Source organism: Ochotona princeps, chromosome 1 (genome assembly GCF_030435755.1).
Source record: "Ochotona princeps isolate mOchPri1 chromosome 1, mOchPri1.hap1, whole genome shotgun sequence".
Lineage (NCBI taxonomy): Eukaryota > Metazoa > Chordata > Mammalia > Lagomorpha > Ochotonidae > Ochotona > Ochotona princeps.
Genome location: NC_080832.1, coordinates 96947327 through 96970097, shown reverse-complemented (window position 1 = coordinate 96970097; position 22771 = coordinate 96947327). Strand labels below are relative to the sequence as shown.

The window sequence follows — 22771 nt, the reverse complement described above, 5'->3', positions numbered from 1 at the left end:
AGCCAGGAGCAAGGAGTCTAATCTGAATCTCCCACAGGGTGGCAGGTGTCCAAGCACTTGGGCCATCCTCTGTCACCCTTTCCAGGCCATTAGCAGGGTACTGGATTGGAAGTGGAACAGTCAGGACAGAAATCACTGCCCTACTGAAGTGCCCCAGGTGGTAGCTTCATCTACTACACAGTGCCAGCTCCAGTCGCATGTTGAGCAAGCGCATTTCCTGTGGCATCCTGCTTGTAGTTCATGGAGTTGTGAGCTTCTTATAAAGGAAGTAATTGCACAGGTAAATGTGCTGTGAAAGGGTATAAACAAATAAATAAAGCTACACACACATACACACACACACACGACAGGTACTAAGTGGGATGAAATTAGTCACAAGAAATTGCTGCAAAACGGTCTTCATTTTTTAAACATTCCACTCACATAACTTGCAGAAAGGTAAATTTCAGGAGCCAGTGCAGGAGCACACTGACTAATCCTCCACTCTGGTGCCAGCATCCCACGTAGGCGCTGATTCTAGTCCTGGGCGCTCCGCTTCCTGATCCAGCTCTCTGCTTTTGACCTGGGGAAGTAGGGGAGGATGGCTCTAAGCCTCGGGACCCTGCACCCACGTGGGAGACCCAGGAGCTCTCGGCTTTGGATCAGTTCAGCTCTGGCCCTGCAGGCATTTGAGGAGTGCATCTGCGGAAGGAAGATGTTCTCTCTGAAAAAATCTGCCTTTCAAATAAAAAGAAACAAATCTTTTAAAAATGCTGAATTTCACAAACTTCTCTTGTAGAGTTGAAATCAAAATGGAGTAAACAAGGCTAATTGCTATACTTTTTGCTTTTGTAACTTCTGCTTTCTTGCTTGGTGAAGAAACTGTGTGAGCTTGCAGGCCTAAAGGCCTACGTGCCCTTTAGCGCCAATGGCCCCCTAGTCACCATAAATCAAGACCCCAGTCTAATTTACCCACAGATAACTCTAAGATCGGAATCTGTTTGTCACAGGTGATGCCAAGGTCGGAGCCAGGACCTGAGAAGAGGAAGACAGGGGCTGCCCAGCCAAGATAAACAAGGAATGTGTGGTCTTTCCTTCCTCACCCTACAAGCTATTGTAAACCACCCCTATAAAAACCCTGCAAATGTGCTGTTAGGGGCTGCACTCTGGTAAGGGGTGTTGGTCCCGACTGGCCAGTTAGCCAGTCAGTCAGCTGCCTTGCCTCTTATTTATAAAAAAAACTTTGTTGTGACTGTTACTGGTGAATGTAACATTCTGTTTTAGCAGTCGAGTGGATGAAACATCTTTAGTACTGTTCCAGTTATATACAGCGAAGTTTCAAAAGAACTAATGCGTGAACATTAGGAATTTTGATGGAGAAGCATGAAAGCAAAGGAAAACATAACACTTAAATAAATTGTTCTTAAAGTGTAACTTTATTTGGAAGAGAATTTTTCTCACATTGACTTAACATTTTTAAACACCTTAGGACAAGCTATTCAATCAAAAAGCATTAATTTCTGAAGTGTTGCTTAAGTGGTTTTCTGTCATATCTTCTCATTATTATGAATATTTACTTTATAAATAAAATAAAAATATTCTCAATTACTTCATTGTACTCAAATCTGGGTGACTAAGCTACTATCCATTCTGAGATATTTGAGATCAGAGGACATTTCAGATCATTGTCAATTCACATTAATACAATGTCTATAACAAACTAATAATACCGATAATACCTCCAGTTTGTCTTCTTAATGGTTCTCATGAAAAGCTATTCACAATAAATAGAAAAGTACAGTACATCTGGTTGGAAATTGTAAAAATAACTCTAAAAATTAACCACAAACATTGAACAAAAAAGGTTGCTATATATGCTTAAGATGATATAAAATAACCAGTATGTAAAACATTTTCTTAAAAACATATTGCTTTTGGTCATATACGGAGCCGAAACATACAGCCTGCATTCTTCTTTGTTCCTATCCTAAATGGTGCGTGCACACACACACACACACACACACACACACACACACGAGGCCAGGGAAAAGCTACTTCACAAGAAATCATGGTGCCCAATGACCAGAGACAGTGCCTATAGCGGTGTCGAAAAAGGTAACAATCCTGATTGTGTCTGCCGTGGTTTGCCTCGATTGTGCTCAATTTTTGATAACTTCAGAAAACCATGTATTATCTTATTAGATGTTTATAGTTCTTCAGCCAAGAGATGTGTGGACACATTACTGGGAAATCAATGATCTTCCTGCTAAAATGTATGAAGCAGGTGAAGATTTGGTAATGCATGGAATTGTCCTATAAAATGAACAACTGTGCTAATAGCTCCAATGCAAATGCAGGCCCTCCCTTCCCCCCGCCCCCCCACCCCGGGCTTTCTCTAAGGGAGGCACACCTGCCCCCTTAGCACACTGGATTCTGAACCTCTGGTTACAGCATGAGAGCCAGCTCTGTACCATTTCTTTATATCTCAGAAAGCTTTCTCACTGTAAATGAGGTATAATCATGGTTAGGTACAGTGAAACTCTTCATTCCTACTGATATCTTGCATGATATTTTATTGGTTCTACAGTAATAAGAAATAAATGAAAAAGCATTTTATTTTCACTTAACAAAAAACGGTCACTCTTCCCTTCTTTCGCACAAAGCTTGCACACACAACTAATCTTCTTCACCCATTCGGTGAGGAGGGGAGTCATTTATAGAATGTCACTGGTCTTTTAGAATTTACATAATTCTTACAGTCTTCTGGTGTTCACAACTGTATATCAGCTCCGTGGCTTTCACATGAACACATTTGGCTTCCCGAGGGAAGTTGTTAATAAACAAAGGAAAGAATAAAAAGAAAAAAAAGGGTAGTATTTTCTAAAAACTGAGCTCTACAAAAGGATTATAAAAACTGTTTTATTATGTGCAATAATCAGGTAACTCGATTTTTTCAATTAAAAAAACCAAAGGAATGAGTTTAACACAAACTAGAGTATAAAGAGTATTGATAACCTATCTGCCTCGCTAAGGGGTATATACAATCTCGGATCAGCTTTCCACGAAGCTGAGCAAGGTTTCAGATTAATTTACTTTTTATATATAATACAGAAAGAGAAAATAAATATTAACCTCATTGTAGAGGACTCATCTCTGAGAACATTTTCTGCTGCTTTAGATAACGAGTTGAAAATAGACTGCAGAAACGAGTTCAGCTTCAAGTTGTGCTTGTATTTACATTTTCTGAAGCTTCGCTGCCAGCTTGTTGACAGGACAAAATCACCTATTGAATCCACGCCCATTATGTGCTTTTCTCATGCCCGAGGTCATAGTGCTTGGTCAAGTATGTTTCTGAGCCAGATTCTCTAAAGTATAAATTACTTCCTGGTTTTACATTAGAGCCCTTTGGAAGGCATGTGACTTGTTAAGGATTCTTAACATAGCAAAGTAATCATTTGCCAACCTATTAGGTTGAACCATGGGTAAGTGCCTTATTGATACATTTCAATCTTTAAAAAGCGCACATTTCCTGTGGTTCAACTTGCTAGGTTCTAGAACCTGGACCCAAAAGAGCAGTTTGATCCCTGGGGGCACCACGAGACAACATACTGTTAAGATGATGTTACACTTCGTGATGGTGACCTTCCTTCTTGCCTGCATGGTAACCATAGGCCACACAGACATGGATGAGAATGGACCTTTCCTGTTTCGCCATCTCCAAACTAGCTTTGTCAGTTTCAAAAAATCACTGTAAACATTGCTCTTAGTGGAACAGCCTCTGCTTAAGAGAGTTCTTAACTCTCGAAAGAAACTACACAAGGTGGTTAGGAGTTCAGATGTGGCACGTTATGGTCACTAACATCTTGATCCCTGTCACTTTGCAAATGAATACAACTCCTGCCATAAATATTTACCCCTCCTAAGAATGTCCTGAGAATTCAGCTAGGACACAAGATTACTCACCGGCTGCTTCCAGCCAGGCTTAAAGTACTGAGAGAAATGCAAAATTTCAGCAGTTATAATAAATTTTCCATGGCCTTTCAAACCTGTTTTTCCTTTTGGTCGTGTATCTTGGCAGGGACATAATTTTAACTGACTGTGTTAACCTTTCTGTGGAGAATATTTTGTCATGAAAAGCACCCCTTTCATTAGTACTTGCATGATTTCAAAAATGGAAGAAAATATAATATGAAGGCATATCATCACGAAGGTTGATTTTTTTGGGGGGGGGGTATCTGTAACTACATGAAAAGTTGCTGTGCAAATATTTACTTGGAGTTCTTTCGTCTGGGGCGTAAAGTTAAAGTGACTTACATAACAGTACCTTTCAAACTGCACAGTGGAATCAAAAACTCAAGGTAATGGTAATGCTTAATAGCAGAGGAATACTCTTCTAATATCAACCCAAGAGTCTGAAGTACCTAATAAGCCACATTTAAAATTTAACTACTTTCCAAATATTGGCAGACACCAAGTAAATAACCCTTATCACATAGTCTGAAACTGCACTCCTGTTGCAATACTGCATCAATATTATTACATTTTTCAAAATCTGTATAAAATATCATCTGGAACCACAAAGGAAAGTCACTTAATCTTTAAAAAAGTTCATTACAAAGTTGGCTGTATAAAATGCTAAAACATAACCCATATATACAAAATGCTGCTGGTTTAAGAAAATAATGGGACCCAGTTTTAGAATAAAATAATTTCGTACAAAAAAGGGTATTGCATCCAAATCAATATTAAAAAAAACTTTTAAAAAGAATATTGAAATGTCTCATTTCAGAAGGGTAGCTACAAACAGTTGTTTTGCTCTAACACCAGCCATGTGTCTCTGGCAGGTGGAACACCGGTTAACTAACGGAAAGTGTCGTGCTTTCCCCTTACAAAGGGCTTCGTGGCTGAGATGGTCATCGCCGAGACGCGTACTTGGAAGCCCAGTCCGTCCGGCCATGCACTGGCTGGGCAGCTGGAGGTCGTGGTATCAAGCCAGGGGTACTTCTGGGCTGTGTGTGGAAGAAAGGTCGCCCAGGATGAGGTCTCACTGCCTTCAGAGAAGAATAACCTGCAGTGCAATAGAAAAAGTCAGGCTGTTAGGGTACTAAGTGAGCAAAGGGCAGACAAACACATATTGGTGCCAGAAGTGTCAGAAAATGAGAATTTGAAGAGGTGCAGTTTGAATTTGAAGGCTCGCAGTATTCTCTCCCTCAGTTCAGGACAATTCTAGAGTTACAGTTCATTCAGTCAAAAATACTGGAGTCATCTCTGGCCCCTCTAGCTTTCTCACTTGCTGGCAAATCTTGTTTGCTCAGGCTTTAAAATATACTCAGAATCTGGCATTTTTTTCCTTGCCAATTCAACTATTCCCAAACTAGCATCATCTTCTGCCCAAACCATTGCATCAGATTCCTCACTGGGTCTCCTTGCCCCTGACCTGGCTCTTGCTTCTGTGCAATGACAAGCAGCAGCAGCAGCATGAGTGATGAGTGAGCTGGTGGGGACAGATGTCAGAACCTCAGTCCTCCTCAGAACTCAGCAGTGCATCCCAGGGCCTGTGGCAGGACCTCCCAGCACTGTGACCTCCAGTCACCCTCTGACCCCTGTGGCTACATCCCCATCTCACCAATGACACTGTTGCACTCTGGCTCCCTGGCTACTGCTTGAATTTTCCAGGCCTGTCCTGTCTCAATCCCTGTCTCAAGCTGAAGAACTCCTATGACTGGAACAGTCTCCCCAACACTGCACAGAACTGTGGTCTGTTCCCACACTACCTCCTTCCTGCCTGCTTGGTTTCCCTCCTCAGCGCTGAGGAGTCGAGCCGCTGTGGGGTGCAAGTGCGCCAAGAGCAAGCAGTTCTGTCGGCCTCCTTCATTGGTAGATCCCAGGTCTATACCATGTCTGGCACCCAGCAGCTGTTTTGTAACTAACTGTGGAATCGATTCATGAATCATCTGCCACAGAACTTACCAGGGGCAGGGTCTGGGACAGGTGCCAGGTGTACCCTCTGCACAGCAGAACTGATTTCTTTTTTCAGAAAGGAAGGGATGTAGTTTCCAGTCATTCCACTAGAGCTTGTAGAGCCGGAACCAACTGATTGGCAAAAGCAAAAACTCATTACAAAGACAAGTACATATGACACCAGAGGTGACAGTATATAGAGCCCACAGTCTGTTAAAGGGCATCTATGAAGAATAATAAAAAAGTGAGTAAGGGTTAAAAAAACAAGTTACAATGAAAAAGGTGAATTTTGAGCCCAGGATTCCACCCACCTCCACAGTCAGGAAGCCCAGGAGGGCAAGGACAGTATACTGCAGCAGACGCAACCAAGCAGTGCTGTGCAGTGCACTTCAGAAAGGAGACCTGCACATTTGTATTTATTTTAAAAATAGACTTAGCCTACTTTGAAATTACTTTCTGCATTCCATTAATCCAGAATTGTTATCCTTCTCTGTCAATAATGCTAAAACATATTTCATTTCAAAACTCTTCTACTGATCAACACATAGATTCTCTTGCTTATGTAGGTATTTTTAAAAAACTATTTATTTATTTGAAAGGCAGGGTTACAGAGGTACGGGTGAAAGAGAGAAAGAGAGAGAGAAAGGGGGAGAGAGAGAGAGAGATTCCATTTGCTGGTTCCTTTCCCAGATGGCTGCAGCAGGTAGACATGGGCCAGGCCAAATCAAGGAGCTTGGGACTCCATCCAGTCTTCCATATCAGTGGGCTGTTGGGCCATCTTCTGCTGTCTTCCCACGTATATTGGGGGGAACTGGATTGGAAGTGGAGAAGCTGGGGCTGCAACCAACACTCCTACTGATGCTGGTGTTCTGTACATCTTCTTAACCTGCTCCACTATAATGGCAGTCCCAATTGTTTAGTTATTAAAATAAGTACATGCTAAATATTCCTGTCCATAATCAGGAAAATCAACCCTTAATGAAAAATCTTAGATACATTTACTTTGTGTGTCACATTTCAGAGTGCTTTACGAAGGACACAACTGTCTGCCTCTCATGTTTGCAACACCTTGCATACAGTGAGGTAAGGGTTCAGTGACTATCTATAATGCTTATTATTTAAGCTTAAAAGCACACATGACATAATGAAGAATGTTGTGATAGGCTCTTCTACAAACAGAAGTTCTATCCATTGGGAAAAAGAGTGAATAAGTACAGTTGTTCTGTTGCCATAACACAGAATGTTCTTGGCAACTACTTAAGGCAGTGTGGGATGAATGGCTTGGAATGCAAGTGTGAGGGAGGAGTCATGTCCTTCAGCTAGAGGAACTTGGCATTTTTTCAAGATAAAGATACAGAAAGAAAAAAAACATCATTTGACCAGGTAAGTCACAAAAGGATGGAAAAACCCACTACAGACAATAAACAAAAGATTAGGACTGTCATTAGAAAACAGGATGAAGAAACAATTTAGAATAAGAAACCACTGCACATCCATCACATTAACACCATTTTAGTTTTGGCGCTACCAAGTAGCATCAAGGATAACCTGCTGGACAGCAGTTGAGCAGCATCTCCAAAGTCAGACATGTGCGCCCCCTTTAACTAGTAGTTGTGCTATCAGTTGCACCAGAGAAGGCTTAATAGGTGGGCACAGGGCCCGGTGGTGTGGCCTAGCGGCTAAAGTCCTCGCCTTGAATGCACCGGGATCCCATATGGGCGCCGGTTCTAATCCCGGCAGCTCCACTTCCCATCCAGCTCCCTGCTTGTGGTCTGGGAAAGCAATTGAGGACTGCCCAGAGCCTTGGGACCCTGCACCCGCGTGGGAGACCAGGAGGTTCCTGGCTTCAGATAGGTGTGCACCGACCGTTGCGGCTCACTTGGGGAGTGAATCATCGGATGGAAGATCTTCCTCTCTGTCTCTCCTCCTCTCTGTATATCCGACTTTGTAATAAAATAAATAAATCTTTAAAATAAAAATAGGTGGGCACAATGACCAGATTGAAACAACATTCACTTCAGTACTCCTTGTAATAGCAAAATCTGTAAACAACGTGTATGTGTTCAACAAGAAGACAAGCAATAGAGAATTATGAACTGGGATAAATAAGGAATTATGGTATTATATAGCTATATATGTGTGTGTGCATAACTACTACATACATATTTATTAAAATGAGTGATAATGCTTGGAGGTTGATATTAGAGTACTGTGGGTTAAGACTGCATTGCTGGTATCTCATTTGGACACCAAATCAAGTCTTGGCTGCACCACTTCTTTTTTTTTTTATTGCATTTCATTTTATGACATCGTTTCATAGGCTCTGGGATTCCCCCAACCCCTCTACGTACCCTCCCCCCCATGGTGGATCCCTCCACCTTATTGCATTATTACAGTTCAAATCCAGTCATGCTTTTTTTCACTGCAAGCAAGTACCATGCATAGAGTCTATCTCTGGTCTAAAAGCAGAGCTGGCAGAATATCATCCAGACCAATTAAAAGTCATAACATAACATCAACAACAGTTTACAACATTATGGGGTTAATTGAAATGGTAATGAGTGACTGATATGTTAGAAAATGCAAGTTCTTAACCACATCCTGTGACTACTTCATTGACATTTCAATTTTATTTTATATACAACCGGCTTCTATCCACCTTAAAATGGCTATAGGATATTATTCAGCTGTCTCGAGTCTATTTTCATTTTTTATTTAGCATTTTATTTTATTGTATTGAAGCATAATTTCTACTGAACTTAGCAGATTTTAGGATAGTCCAAACTGGCTTATAACTTTAACAAGGTATATGTCAATAGTTGAGGCACAGAACAATTTTAGGAGGGGTGTGCAGGGAAATCTTCAATACCCCAGTGAGGAGTAACTTGTTTTCGTGTCCTACCTAGTAAGGTGTATGTGAGTCCCCGCTGACTGTTTCCTGTCTGATTCTAAGCTTTCCTTGTTGTTCTCCATCTATTCTAATTTTTTTGTTGTTTTTGTTTTGTTTTGTTTTGTTTTGTTTTGTTTGGGGGGGGGGTGCTCCAGGGCAACCCTGATGGTCATTGCAGGAGAGGGTGGGGATCCAAAGTTGGAAGTAAGTAAGGATCAGAGAAGGCTGCACCACTTCTGATCCTGCTCTGTCTTAATGTGCCTGGAAAAGCATCAGGAGATGGTCCAAGGGCTTCAGCCACCTCACCCATCAATTGGCAGAGCTGGATGAAGCTCCAGGCTCATGATTTTGACCTGGCCCATTTTGAAGTGAACAGTAAATGAAGATCTCTCACTGTCTCTCCCTAACTCTGTCATTCCACCTTTCAAATAAATTGAGTAAATCTAAAAATAAATACGTAAAAGGAGTGGTGACCCACAATTATGCTATCTGAAGGTGTTTCAGAAGTTTGTAGAAATGTAGAAGTGAAAGAGAAGTTCATTTTTGTGCAGGAAATTTGGAAATCCACGCACACATATAGTCTCTAAAAAAAGTTCATGAAAAATGTATCTTATAAAAAAAATCTATACGAGGATCTCAAACATTTTAGCATCAAAATAATCCTCGACTTTAATCCTATCTTCCGTAAACTTTTTTAGTACTCTTGTATAAATTTTAAATCATGCAAAGCTGCACCGGGAATGTCACACCTATTTACAGAGAATGCATAGGAATTAAAGAAAATACCCAAATCAAGCCAGGTCAGAGAAAAGGGAGAGGAAATGAAGAAGGCAAGGGCCTAGACACTGGCTTTCTGTGTGTCTACAAGGTTTAACTTCTTAAACTGGGAGGTAGTGTTATCTATTTCTTTGTATTTCCTTAAAATATGCAAATAACTGAAGGATAAAGGCAGGGAGAAGCAAAGCCAGGCGATATGGAGGGGAAGCAGCACACAGCCTGGGCTCCAGTGAGGAGCAAACTCTGTAGGGGGCAGCTGGTCAGCATGCAGGAGGTATGCAGTATCTTCATCCACTTAACAAAGAGAGTGGGAAGGCACCTGCCAGGCGGAGGGATTTTGGAGGCCCAGGCTTAAGGCCAGGTCTCCAGATGGACAGGATGAGCTGCAGTGGGGCGCATGGGGCCTGTCTCTATGTCTACCATACAGGAGGTGGCTTACAAATCAGAGGTCAGGCTTGAAGAGAGTCTGTAAAGTTATTTTTGTTTTTCCCATGAGCCACCTGAGAATGTGCCTTATTCTTCAATGATCCCTGAGGGCAGGCCCCTATGGGAACGGGCTGGTATGGCCGAGCTTGCTGCCAAGAAAGAGAGAGCAGAACAAAGCAGGAAACCAGAGAGGTCCTCCTGGTCCCACAGCCCATCTCACATCTGTCCATCTTCGTCTTGCTGAAGCCAGAGGACTGGCTTTTTGTCATGGGAACTAAGAGCCCATCACTCACCTGAATTTATTTTGCTGATGACTGATACTGTCCCTGAAGACTTTCCAGACAAACCGGAACTAGACCATGGATTTGATGGAATGAAGTCCTTGCTCGGGTTTGGCAAGATGCCATTTCTTATATTGATTCCTGTCAAGAAGAAGGGGTTTTAAAATGCAAATCACAATGGATGAATAAAGAGACTGTGATACATATACACAGTGGGATATTATTCAGTGTGCACACACACAAAAACGGGATGAGCCCAGATGACATTAGGCTAAGTGAAATAAACCAGATAAGTTAAGAAAAACACTGTATGATTTCACTTACCTGTGGAATCTTATTTTATTTATTTATTTTTTATATATAGAGACAGAGAACAAAACAGTGGTTCCCAGAGCGAGTTGGGTGGGGAAGGAAGGCAAAAGAAGAGATATAGGTAAGAAATACAAGTTATGAGATCTATGTACAATACGAACACGACAGGCAACAAAATTGTACTGTATATGGAACTCATTTAATGAGTAGATTTCAGTTGCTCTTGTCACAAAAAGAAAAAAAATTATTATATGAGATGATGGTTATGTTAATTTGCTTCACTATAGCACTCATTTTACTATCTACATGTATCCACATGTATAAGGTATCATGTTACATACCTTAAGTATACACAAAAATGATTTAAAATGCATTTGCAGGTTATTTAAAATATGCTTAGGATATAAAATACACATTTAATTTTGCATCAGACTTCAAAGATTAAAAAAAAATTAAATGCAGAACCAAATTAGTTCAACATTTTCCATGGCTCTCTGCGTCATTCTGCCTTTCAGAGATTTTTTTTTGAAAAAATGATAAAAATTGGTGGTGGTAGCGGTAGTAGGTGGGGAGGTCCTGGCTGGCTTTTTAGCAAGTATCTCTATGATTGTCTCACCAATTTTGAAGGGAAGCCCCCAAATAACATGTTCCAAAATGGAATCGTGCCTCCAAGGACAAGACTGCTCATTCGTGATCTTAGCACAGGCCAGTGCTATGCATTACCAGGCAAGTATCGGGAATGCTTCAAGTAGTGCTGCTTGGCGGCGGACCTCAGGGTTGGCGTGTCTCGCTGCTGACACGAAGTCTGGGTAGGGGCGCTGCTTCCGGTACTCACAGGCTCAGACGGCTTCAGGTCTAAAACACTCTCAAATCTGAATCAAAAGGACATGACCTAGGTCAGTGTGTGTGCACAGGAGACTACATCCTGCCGGGCACCAACTCCCCGCCCCTGTCCGTTGACAGGGACCAGCGCCCACTTGCCTGCAGAGTGTGTCATCGCTCTGTCTCTTCTTGTTTTTCACATCAATCCTGGTGAAAGAGGGACTGAAGTCCAAGTCATCCAAGTCAGCCCAGTCATCGGAATCCTTCGGTGATCTGGAAATCAGACCCCACCTTCTCCTACTCTTTGGCTTCACCTCTCCATTTTTGAGCTCCAGGCCAGCTGGGACTTTCTGTATAAACAAGCAGGGGAAGGGCAGCAAAATACTTGGCATTAATGGAACCCATCTGCAAGCAATCTCCAACATCCTCTGTCACGGAAAGCAGGATCCTGAGGCCTAGTGTGTGTCTAATCCTCACAATCGTGTTCTCACACCGCTGTCCCTCCCTGACATGTCCCAAGAGCACTGTGGTGAAAGCCATCCAGGAAGGCTACCAGGTTGTATACAACAAGGATGTGAACATAGGAACTTAACATCTTTCTCATATTTTAGGAAGATGGCTGGATTCTCATTACACCTGCACTGCTATACATGGAGATCCAAGATGGTATGGCTAAGGTGTCAGTCACCTTTCTCTGTTCCAGAAAATTCAAATATCTTCTTTGCCTTCTCAGTAGACCTGCACTGTCTCGCAATTACAACATTCTTCTGCGACATGACAAAGGTCCAAATCATGCATTTGAGTTGAAGTCTAGAAAACTACCTTTGCAGGGGCTTACATTGTGGCAGCTGGTAGCCAGGCCTCTATAAATACTAGTTCACAGAAAAGAGCCCTTCTTGCTCAAAAATCCAGACAGTCAGCCTCCCAAAGCTATGGACCACTAAGAATTTCTTAGCAGGGTATCAGTTTACTGAATTTCATATTGATTTTCCCCTTTTTGAAAACCAGCCCAAAAGGAAAACAAAGATGTGGCTCACTGAGCACTAATAGGGTTAATATGAGTGACAGGCCACTCATCTTAAAGTGGTATTTATGGATTTCAAAGCATCTTAATGAGCATCATAATCAACCCTGCCTGGCAGGCAAGCCACTGCACTGAGATCGGCCTTTGACAAATGAGGGAACTTAATCAACAGGGCTTAATGGTAACAGTGACTAACTCTTACTAAGGGTCTAACTAGGTACCTGGTTCAATTCCAAGTTCTTTGCAAGTATTAGCTCATTTAGTCCTCAAAAGCCATGATATCCAGTGGATTTTAGGATTAGCTCTATTTTGCAGAATAGAATGTGAGGAGCGGAGGAAGCCAGGCAACCTGCACAGGGCCTTGGAGCTGGAACACAGCAGAGCTGAGATGTCGAACCTTGGAGGGCTCTCATCACCTGACAGCTGCCTTCAGGAGCAGCACTGTGACCAATAGGCAGAGCCAGAACTTGAATTTGGATCTTCAACTGCACAGCCAAGGGTGCCTTCACCCTCCCACACTCTTGCAAAGATATACCTACTATAGTTAGACTGGGAAAGAAAATACACACGGCAAGTAGGGTCAAAAGAAGAAGAAGCCAAACACCAGGCTCCCTGGTGAACACTCGCTGCTTACCGACGGCGGATTCTTGTTGTGCAGGGATGGGAAATGCAAGGGGCTGGGCTTGTCCTCCTGAAGATGGCTCGGGTGGTCTTTCCTGGAGGTCTCTGCTTTGTAGGGGTAAGTGAAATGCTGAGGGGCCTGGCTGGCTTGATGTGGTCGTGAAGAAATCCGTGGATGTGGCTTGGTTAGGGGCTGGACAGGAGGGACTGGCTTTATGTGAGGAACGGGGCCTGCCTTTTCCAGGAGGTCTTTCTGTGGTTTTCCTGGATCCTGAACACTCGGCATGGTGCTGCCCCGTGGGTGCCCAATAAGGAAGTAAGGGTATCGAAGTGCCTGGAATGACAAATCAGGCCATGGGAGAAAAGTCAGTCAGGACAGTAAACACCATCATGATCACTGTGTTACACTTCCTGTGACCAGCTTCCTACAGTTCTTAAGCCCAGCATTCTGCATTGTAACACCCCTGGTCACGCCCTAGGATACCGTGAGAGTTGCATACAGGATGGGGCACTTAGAGCTACTTGGCTGAAGTAGCCAGTGACACCACTGTTACCTTTGCTACTTCTGAAAAGCATTCTGGATCAACGTCAATCCAGATTTTGGGACTGATTTGTTTTATGTCATAAACATGATATTTTACCCTTCTGAGCCCATTTCCTAAATCCATAAAGAGAGAAGGAAATAACACAGAACAAAAGAGTGAACTAGAAAGTTCTGGAGCACTCAGAAGAAGAGACGACAAAACAAGCAGGTACACACGTTTTTGCACAACAGCCCAGAGCATAACGCCGGACACAGTTAAACCTCTCCTTTCGGGAACAACTAACGAGGAAATCGTACCTGTTGTTCTAGACAGTTGGGTTTTCTGGGTAGCCAGAGGATAAATCTTATAAGTGCCAGAGTTCACAATTCTTCCTGATAATATGCCTTGGACTTTGTTTTCTTTTCGAGTGGAAAACCCTGAATGTAACATGACCTTCCATTAAGATACAGAAGCAAAATCTGGAGACTCTGGTAGAAACCCCAGATTCTGGCATCTGGCTTGTGGAGTCTTATCTAGAGGCACTTTCAAAAATCTCAAATGATTTGGGGGTATTTTTGTTTTCCAGCGCTGTGCTTAAAAGCACACATTTCTCTGGATTCTTTGTAACACAATCTTTTTCATCTCTATGCAACCTTTAAAGAGCTGGGTCCAGGGGCGGGAACTGTGACACAGAGGGTGAAACGGCTGCCCATGGCATCAACATCCAATAGCATGGCCAGTATTAGTTTCAGCTGCTCCTCTTCCTGCCTTCCTTTTTTAAAGATTTGTTTATTTTCATTTGAAAGGCAGATTTTACAGAGAGAAAAGAAGAGACAGAACAGGTCTTCTACCCACTGGCTCACTTCCCAAATGGCTGCAACATCCAGAGCTGAACTGATCCAAAGTAGGCAGCCAGGGTTTCTTTCGTGTCTCCCACATGAGTATAGGTTCCCATGTGGGCAATTCTCTGCTGCTTTCCCAGGTCATAAGCAGACAGCTGGGCTGGACGCAGAGCAGAGGGGACTGGGATTGGTGCCCACATGGGATGCTGGGGCTAGAGGGCTGAGTATTAGCTTGCTGTACCACCATGTCAGCCCCAGGTGCTACACTTCTGATCCATTTCCTGGCTGATGCACCTGGGAGAGCAGTGAGGGATGGCCAAAATGCCTGGGCATCTGCATCCATATGGGAAACCTGGAAGAAGCTCCTGACTCCTGGTTTTAGCCTAGCCTGGCCCTGGCTCACGTGAGTGATTTCACATCTGGAGTGTGAATCAGTGGACAGAAAATTTTCTCTCTCTTACTGTCTCTCCCTCTCTCTAACTCTTCAAAGAAATAAAATTAATCTTTAAAAAAACAAAGAAAGAACTGGCTTCATCAGAAAACTTACTCTTGGACCCTGAAATCACTTGTGGATTTTATCCGCAAAGGTGCGTTTTGACAGCTCTCTAACCCTCTTGAAACATTCAGATTCCCAGCTTTTTCTTCTTAGCTTTTGCCAGACTGCTTTTCTACACACTTTCATTAGGCCACCAATTATGGCAAATCCCAACATCACACTGACATTTTGTTGAAATACCATCAACACTTTCTTTTAGCCACATTTGTTTCCTGGTTAGAACTTGTTACTCGTTTGATCTTCTGAGTAGTGCAACTGTTCATGAGACAAGCTGGGATGGATCCAGGCACCACTAACACCAGGGGTCCTTACAGGAAGCAGGGGAGTACCCCTTGGGATGCAATCCATATACAAGCCAAAATGGCCTGGGATAAGGAGGATGAGAAAGCAGGAGGTTCCAAGTTGGAAGAACCTGCGTGATCAGACATCTGTCACCTGCACTGTTTGCCCTGTTTATAGGATAAGCAGGTAGGGCCAATCACTTCAACTGTCTTAGATTGTTCTCTCACTTACAGAATCAAAATAACAATATTTACTTCATCGAGTCTTATTAGGTTAAGATCACATAAACTACACAAAAGCATTTGGAAACTGTAAAGTGTAATAAAATGTTAATTGCAGTTATCTCATGTCTGTTATCTGTAAAAATTGGACTTCACAAGGTAAGAAGCTATTTTTCAACAACAAGCATTGGCTTATTAACCCATGTAATCTTTTTTTTTTTTAAGATTTTAAGGATTTATTTAGTTTTATTGGAAAGTCAGATATACAGGGAGGAGTAGAGACAGATAGGAAGATCTTCCATCTGATGGTTCACTTCCCAAGTAGCTGCAATGGCTGGAGCTGAGCAGATCCAAAGCCAGAAGCCAGGAGTCTCTTCTGGGTCTCCTACATGGGTGCAGGGTCCCAAATTTTTGGGCTGTTCTCAACTGCTTTCCCAGGCCACAAGTAGGGACCAGATGGGAAGTGGGGCTGCCAGGACTAGAATCAGCATCCATATGGGATCCCAGTGAATGCAAGGCGAGGACTTCAGCCGCTAGGCTACTGCACCAGGCCCCCAATGTAATCTTAATCCATACAGAACTCATGAGTACACGACAACATTCTCCAAACACAGATAACTATATCTGTTTATTTTCTTTTCCACATATGCGGTGATGATCATGTGAACTGTATGTAGATTTTCAAAGCACTGGTATCATTTCAGCCTTCACGACCTTTAACTCGACAAAGTTCCAGGTATTTTAAGTTCTTACATCTTATATGGTATATAGTTAGTGACATCAATACTGTTTTTCGCTTAAAACACTAACTAAACTTTCTTCTATGTGAATTTTAGTAATTACTTGAGTTAGACATGCATTTCACATGAGATGCATCAAACAGAAGAAAATGGAGGAAAACCTGACTAGCTGTTGGTCGTTTCTTGGGATCCCACTGGAGCATGTCTCTCAGGAGTTGAACTGCTTCGCTGCTGGCATTTGGAATCAGGGTCTTTAGGTTATTGGGGACACACTGAGGCCAGCGGAAGTTCATAGCGCTTGAAAGTTGGTAGCCTTCAGGCCAGTCGGTCTGAAAAAAGGAAAACAGAAAATCTTGCTTAGTTAACTGCTATGACACGAGTTTGTGTTCTAGCAGGTGTGCTCCTAAAGGAAAGGCAGCCACATCCAAACCTGCTTATAATCACTGCATGGCAGTGTGGGTGATGAGTCGCAGAGATGCATTAACATAAAGACTGCAAAGAACATGAAATCTGGGCAATAGTGAAAAGGATCAGATTCTTGGCCAGCTTGGTTTATCATCGTTGCCTGAGACAGTCTCTCTTTTATGATTCTGACTCTGAACCAAATCAGTACTTCCCCAACTATATGTATTTCATGAGGCAAAGTTTTGGAAAAGTTTTGGGAGGAAAGAGGGAGACTAAATACAATATTTTATTCCTGAGTCAAATAAAAGCTGTGAAGCCCTGGCCCTACATACTTTATTTACATTATTTACATTACTTTATGCTTAATCTGAAGATTCAAAATGGGACAAGAGATAGATAAAGAGTAACTAGGGAGGCTGAGAAAAGCAAATTCCAAAGCTCTTCCATAGCTTCTCACTTTTTCTGCATCTCTGCCTCCTTTATCTAAGACTGTGAGGCAGCAGACAAAAATGGCTAATGGCAAACACTGAGAAAAAGAAAGGACTGGGGCTAGTGAGTGGATAGTGCTGGTGTTCCATATGGGTACCAGTTTGGATTCCAGCTGCCCCACTTCTGACTCTGTGTCTGGGAAAGCAGTGGAATGTGGCTTATATCACTGGGTTCCTACACATCCATGTGGGAGAGCTTGAGGAAGCTCTTGGTTCCTGGATTCAGATCCGCTCAGCTATGGCAGTTGCAGCCACTTGGGGAGTGAGCTAGAAGATGGAAGGATGATCCCTACTGTCCCTCTACCCCGCCCATCTCTTTCTAACTCTGTGTTTCATGCAAATAAGGGTATCTAAAAAAGGAAGGAAAGAAGGAAGGTAGATGGAATGAAGGAAAAAGGAAAGGAAAGGAGAGGAGAGGAGATAAGGGGAAGGGCAGGGAAAGGGGAGGGAGAAGGAAAGGAAAGGAATGGAACAAAGGAAGGAGGGAAGAAAGAAGGAAGCTGCCAGCTTGGAACCTTTTATGTAGTAGTGGTATAGAGACAGTAGGCAGAGGACACCCACCTCAAGGGTCTTCAAAGCATTCAAAGGCCCCTCACCCTTGTAAAAAGGAATGTTTCTCACATTTAGGAGCTGGGGCCTGAGCGTCAATTTCAGCTTTGACTTCTACTCTCTTAAGAAGTGAATTTTGGGGAGACACAAGATGGTGGAATAGGGAAGGACACGTTTAAACACATGAAGAATCATTAGCCAGAGTGAAGCATAGAGGCTGTGATCCCAGGAACTAGGAGGGGACAGGCCGATGGCAGAGGGACACCTGGAGACTCGTGGATGTGGGGAAGCAGCAGAGACAGTGCAGGAGTGTTGCAGTGCCCAGATAGCTCAGCTGTGATGGCGACTGGAACACCACCAGCAGCCAGGTGGGAAGGAGAGTTCACTGGGAGCTCACTAGGAAAACCCAGGCATAGAACTGCCCATTCTGCTGATTTGGTTGATTTGATCATGAGCAGAAGCACAGCGGCAGATGCCAAGCAGGAAGGAGGAGGAACAGGATGGATTTCATGGCTCAGACCCCCATCAGGCACCATTTTGTGTACTGAGGAAAAGGCTGGAGTTTGGGCGGGTGTGGCTAGAGGAACAACAGTGAGCTCCCCATGCACTAAGTTGGGAGAGAATTCACATCCAGCTCAACGCAGTGCACTGGTCTCAAAGGGAAAATAATACAGACTTGGCATCCTATGGGTTCCAGCCAAAATAGGTCCGGGTGGCCTTTAGATCTAACATCCAGCAGGTTCCAACAAGACCAGCACTGCTGACAATCCAGTGACTTAGGGCAGCTGGAGTCTATCTAATCCCAGGAATTGCTCAAACTTAGAGTGGGAGAAATGCTATGCAGACAACAGTGCAGCCACAGCACAGGATTGAAGAGTGTTAAAAGTGGTGAGGCAGGAGCTGCGGCTATGGAGACCATGGGCAGCCTAGCACAAGAGCCTGGGACTGAAACTCGCTGGAGGGAGTAGCACAAATGACTGCAAACGAACGGGGTACTGAATATAATCAGTGAAATCAACTTGCAGACCACTGGGAAACACAGCTTAGAAACTGAACCTAAGCAGAGGATCTACTAATCAGAATAGCAATGGCCAAGAGCAAAAGAAGAGACAGAGGCACAATGAATATTATGGATGCCTCCCTGGTAAAGGAGAACAAGCCTTTGTCAACCTCAGAGTTAACTGAGGAAGACATCAAGGAAATTGGGGATAAAGAATTTAAAACATTTGTTATAAAGCTTCTTAGCAACAATGTGAAGCACATACAGGTGGGTTCAAGGAATTTAATTCCATCACACAGAAAATAGCAACACTGAAACAAAATGAAACTGATTTATTACAAATGAAGGACACAATGGAACAAATTAAAAATTCAGTGGAAAGCCTCAGTAATAGAATGAACAAAGCAGAAAAAGGAATCTTAGATTTGAAAAATATTTCCAACAATGGGGGGAAAATAAAAAGCTAAAAAAGGAACTGAGTCAAGCTAAGAAAAGTATTCAGGAATTAAGGGACACTATTAAAAGGCCACATGTAATGAGTTCTGATATTTTATTTTCATTTCTTCAGAAAGTTTTTTATTTTCCATTTAATAAGAAGCTAAATTTTTTTCTTGTTAATTTCTTCAGTGACTAACAGGTCATACAGTAACATTTTTTCAAGCAGATATTTTATTTCTTTTTCATTTCTTCAGCGACACATTGGTCATTCAAAAGCATGTTATTGAACTTCATATTATTGCAAATTTTCTATTTTTCTTCCTGTTGACTGTTTGTTAAAGATTTTTAAGATTCTTTTAAAGAGTTATTTATTTATTTAATTTTATTTTATTGGAAAGTCAGAGATACAGAGAGGTGGAGAGGCAGAGAAGATCTGTACCAAGTAGCCATAAGTAGACACAATGACTGCAGCTGAGCTGATCCAAAGCCAGGAGCTAGGAGCCTCTTCCAGGTCTCCCACGCGGGTGCAGGGTCCCAAGGCCTTGGGCTGTCCTCAACTGCTTTCCCAGGCCACAAGCAGGGAGCTGGTTGGGAAGAGGAGCAGCTGGGATACAAACCAGCATCCATATGGGATCCTGCACATGCAAGGTGAGTACTCTAGCCACTAGGCTACCGTGCCAGGCCCCCTGTTGACTTTTTAAAATAATAAATTAATTTTATTTTTGATGATATTTACAGTGTTGAGGGAGGCATACCCATGTGGACCTCCAAATCGGGTGGGGTAGGTCAAGAAATGGGGTAAAATGATTAAGACAACTGCCTCCAATCTCCTTTTCTTTGTTGGTATCTAGAGAAAGTATAGAGAGAAGGGGAGAAGGTTGCTCTCAGCAACCCAACCACATCAGTACCCAGGAATGGGGAAGGCCATCTGATGTCATCCCAGGGTCCCCAATGGGGAGTATGTTTCAAGGATATTGCTTAAGTGGTTTTGATCGTTCTGAGATGCTGTTGATTTCATTGCTCCAAGGTTGAGGAAATCCTTCCAAGGTCCATTGGCTGACAGAGTCTACCTTATAGTCTCCATTGGCTCACATATTTGTCCAGGAGAACTGTCCATTTTGTTCTGCCCTCTATGGTTCTAGGTGTCCTCTGCAGGCCTCAACAACTGCTTGTCATGTCCCCCATGAGCATCTGGGCATTGCTAACTACCACATAGACCTCAGCCACCATGGAGACCCAATTCTGCCACATGCACTCCACGGCCAGACCACAGATCCTGTGATTTAGAGTCCAGACCACAGATCCTGTGTTTAGAGTTCTGAGACCAGTGATCCAGTTTGGGGGCATCCCCAAAGAAACCTTGCCAGAGGTAGATTCCAAAACTGACTGCTGTGTGTGTGCCATTCACTGTGGGGTCTGGCTCAATCTATCATCCAAATCAGCCTACATATACATTATATGTAGTTGCAGAGCTATTTTTTGGCAGGATGACTCTGGCTGCAGGTTATAAGATAAGCTGTAAGGAGTAAAGAGTAGAAGGCAAGAAGATGAAGATACTCAACACAGGCAGGCTGGTCATGGCCCCAACGGTAATGGCAGCATTTAACTTCACAGAATGAATACCATGTGACATTCATCAGCATTTCCTGATCATGTGGTTGGATAAAGCAAAGAAAGACTGAAGAAAAAAGAGAAGGAAAAGCAGAAACCCAGCCCCAGGCCTGGGGCTCTGAGATTATAAGGCCAACATCAGAATCAGGGATTAAAGAAGGAAGCACTGTGGGCCCAAAACACAATGTCATCTGCTTCTGGCACATTCTGGTAGAGTTGGCAAAGAGAGAGTCTGCAATAAATCCAATACATGGTTGTAAATAAATACAGGGCTGGTATTAACAGCAGAGAGGTGAAGGTAAACATTGTGTTTAAGAGACTTGAGATATGAGTTGAGGTCAGGAAAACAGATATACTTTGCAGGGCAACGAGATGAGGAGGAGAGAAAGACAGAGGGAGCCATGGCAGACAACACACTGAAGAGGAGGACCTGTACGAGGCCAACGAGAAGATTCTAGAATGAGGCCCACTAGTGGCAGTGCTGCACAGGGCTGGAGGACAGGAAGCATGAGAAGCCGCTGGCATTGGTTCCACATCATTACCTTTTTTGGTGTCCCCAGGACTTGGCAAATTTTGAATATCGTGTCAATCTCACTGGCACCAGGGAAGAGCGGCCTGAGGGTATACACCTCTGCCATGATGCAGCCCACGGCCCAGACGTCAATGGGGGAGCTGTAGTTGGTGGATCTCAGGAGGACTTCTGGGGCCCTGTACCTGGAGGGACAGAGGTTTACCACAAGTTGTTGATTCCATTGGTCAGATACCAAATTAAGCAATAACCAAGTCTCAGAGTTCCTGTATTTCTGCGTTGTCTCCAATTTCCTGTGTTATATGGACTTGCAAGGACTTTGAAGCTGATGTGATCTGTTGAAAAGCCTGGTCTTCTACAGGTAGGTATTGGGTGCAAGGCTTAGGTCACAACTTGGGACATCTGCATCCCTCACTGGAGTGCCTAGGTTGGCATCCCAGCTTGTCTGCTTCCAATCCAGCTTCTATCTAGTATGCACCGTGGAAGGCAGAAGGTAGTTGGCTGAACTACTTGGGTCTCTGCCACTCATATGTAGTTCTAACTTCCTGGTTTCAGCCTACCCCAGCCCTAGCTGGTACGGGCACTTGGAGAATGAACCAGCAGATGGAAGAGCTCTCTGTCAATCTCTGACTTTCCAAAAAATAAAAAAAGAAAGTAGCATGTCTCTATTTCAATTATTTCTTTTTTTTTTTTAAGAACTTGGTGTATACTTTTAAAAAATTATTTTTATTTATTTGAAAGGTAGAAAAACAACAAAATAGAACGGGGCTAGATTGTGGCACAGTAAGTTAAGCCACCACTTAACTTATGTGGGAAACATCAGAACCCCACATCAGGGTAGCTGTTTCTTTTCTGGCTACTTTGCTTCCAATCCAGCACCCTGCTGAAGTGTCTGGGAAGTAGCAAAGGATAGTTGTCTCCTGCTACCCATATGAGGGACCCAGATTAAGTTGCATGCTGTTGGTTTGGTACAGCCTAGTCTCAGCCATTTGAGTGGTAAGCCAGCAGACAGGACATTTCTTTCTCTCTCACTCTATATCATTCTGATTTTCAATTAAATAAATAAGTACATCTTTAAACAGATGGACACACAGGTTTACTTCCCAGATGCCTGCAATAGCTGGGGCTAGGCCAGATGCAGCCTGGGTCTCAATCTGAGCATCTCACAAGAGAGTCAAGGACCCAAGTACATGAGCCATCGGGTGCTGCCTCACTAGAAGGAAGCCAGAATTGAGAAGAGAGCTGGAACTTGAACCCAGGCACTGCGATACGGAATGCAGCTGTGCCAAATGTCTGCCTCTCCCAGTATTTCCTAATGAATATTTCCCTACAAGAGTCTCATCTAGAGAATCTTTGAGTAATAGAGAGTAGCAGTTAAGTAGAAGGTGACATCACTTCTTGGCCTTTTGGCTAAGATCAAATGTAGTAGTGGGAGAAGGGATAGGGAAGGGCAAAGGAAGATGTAAAATGTGTATAAAATACTTCCATGTATT

General features: G+C 43.1%; 1 protein-coding gene across 1 annotated transcript in view; it reads right to left on the bottom strand.

The window, feature by feature from the left end:
- Nucleotides 1-4870: 4870 nt before the first annotated feature.
- The window catches only part of CILK1 (ciliogenesis associated kinase 1), a 39116-nt gene continuing 21215 nt past the window's right edge, over nucleotides 4871-22771 (bottom strand). Inside the window, exons 6-13 of the mRNA XM_004599446.4 lie at nucleotides 21292-21463; nucleotides 16420-16587; nucleotides 13107-13427; nucleotides 11608-11798; nucleotides 11350-11498; nucleotides 10327-10455; nucleotides 5950-6072; nucleotides 4871-5047 (exon numbers count right to left, since the gene is read on the bottom strand). Coding sequence (XP_004599503.2) covers nucleotides 4893-5047; nucleotides 5950-6072; nucleotides 10327-10455; nucleotides 11350-11498; nucleotides 11608-11798; nucleotides 13107-13427; nucleotides 16420-16587; nucleotides 21292-21463 — 1408 coding nt within the window. The 3' untranslated portion in view covers nucleotides 4871-4892. The remainder of the gene's footprint in view (nucleotides 5048-5949; nucleotides 6073-10326; nucleotides 10456-11349; nucleotides 11499-11607; nucleotides 11799-13106; nucleotides 13428-16419; nucleotides 16588-21291; nucleotides 21464-22771) is intronic.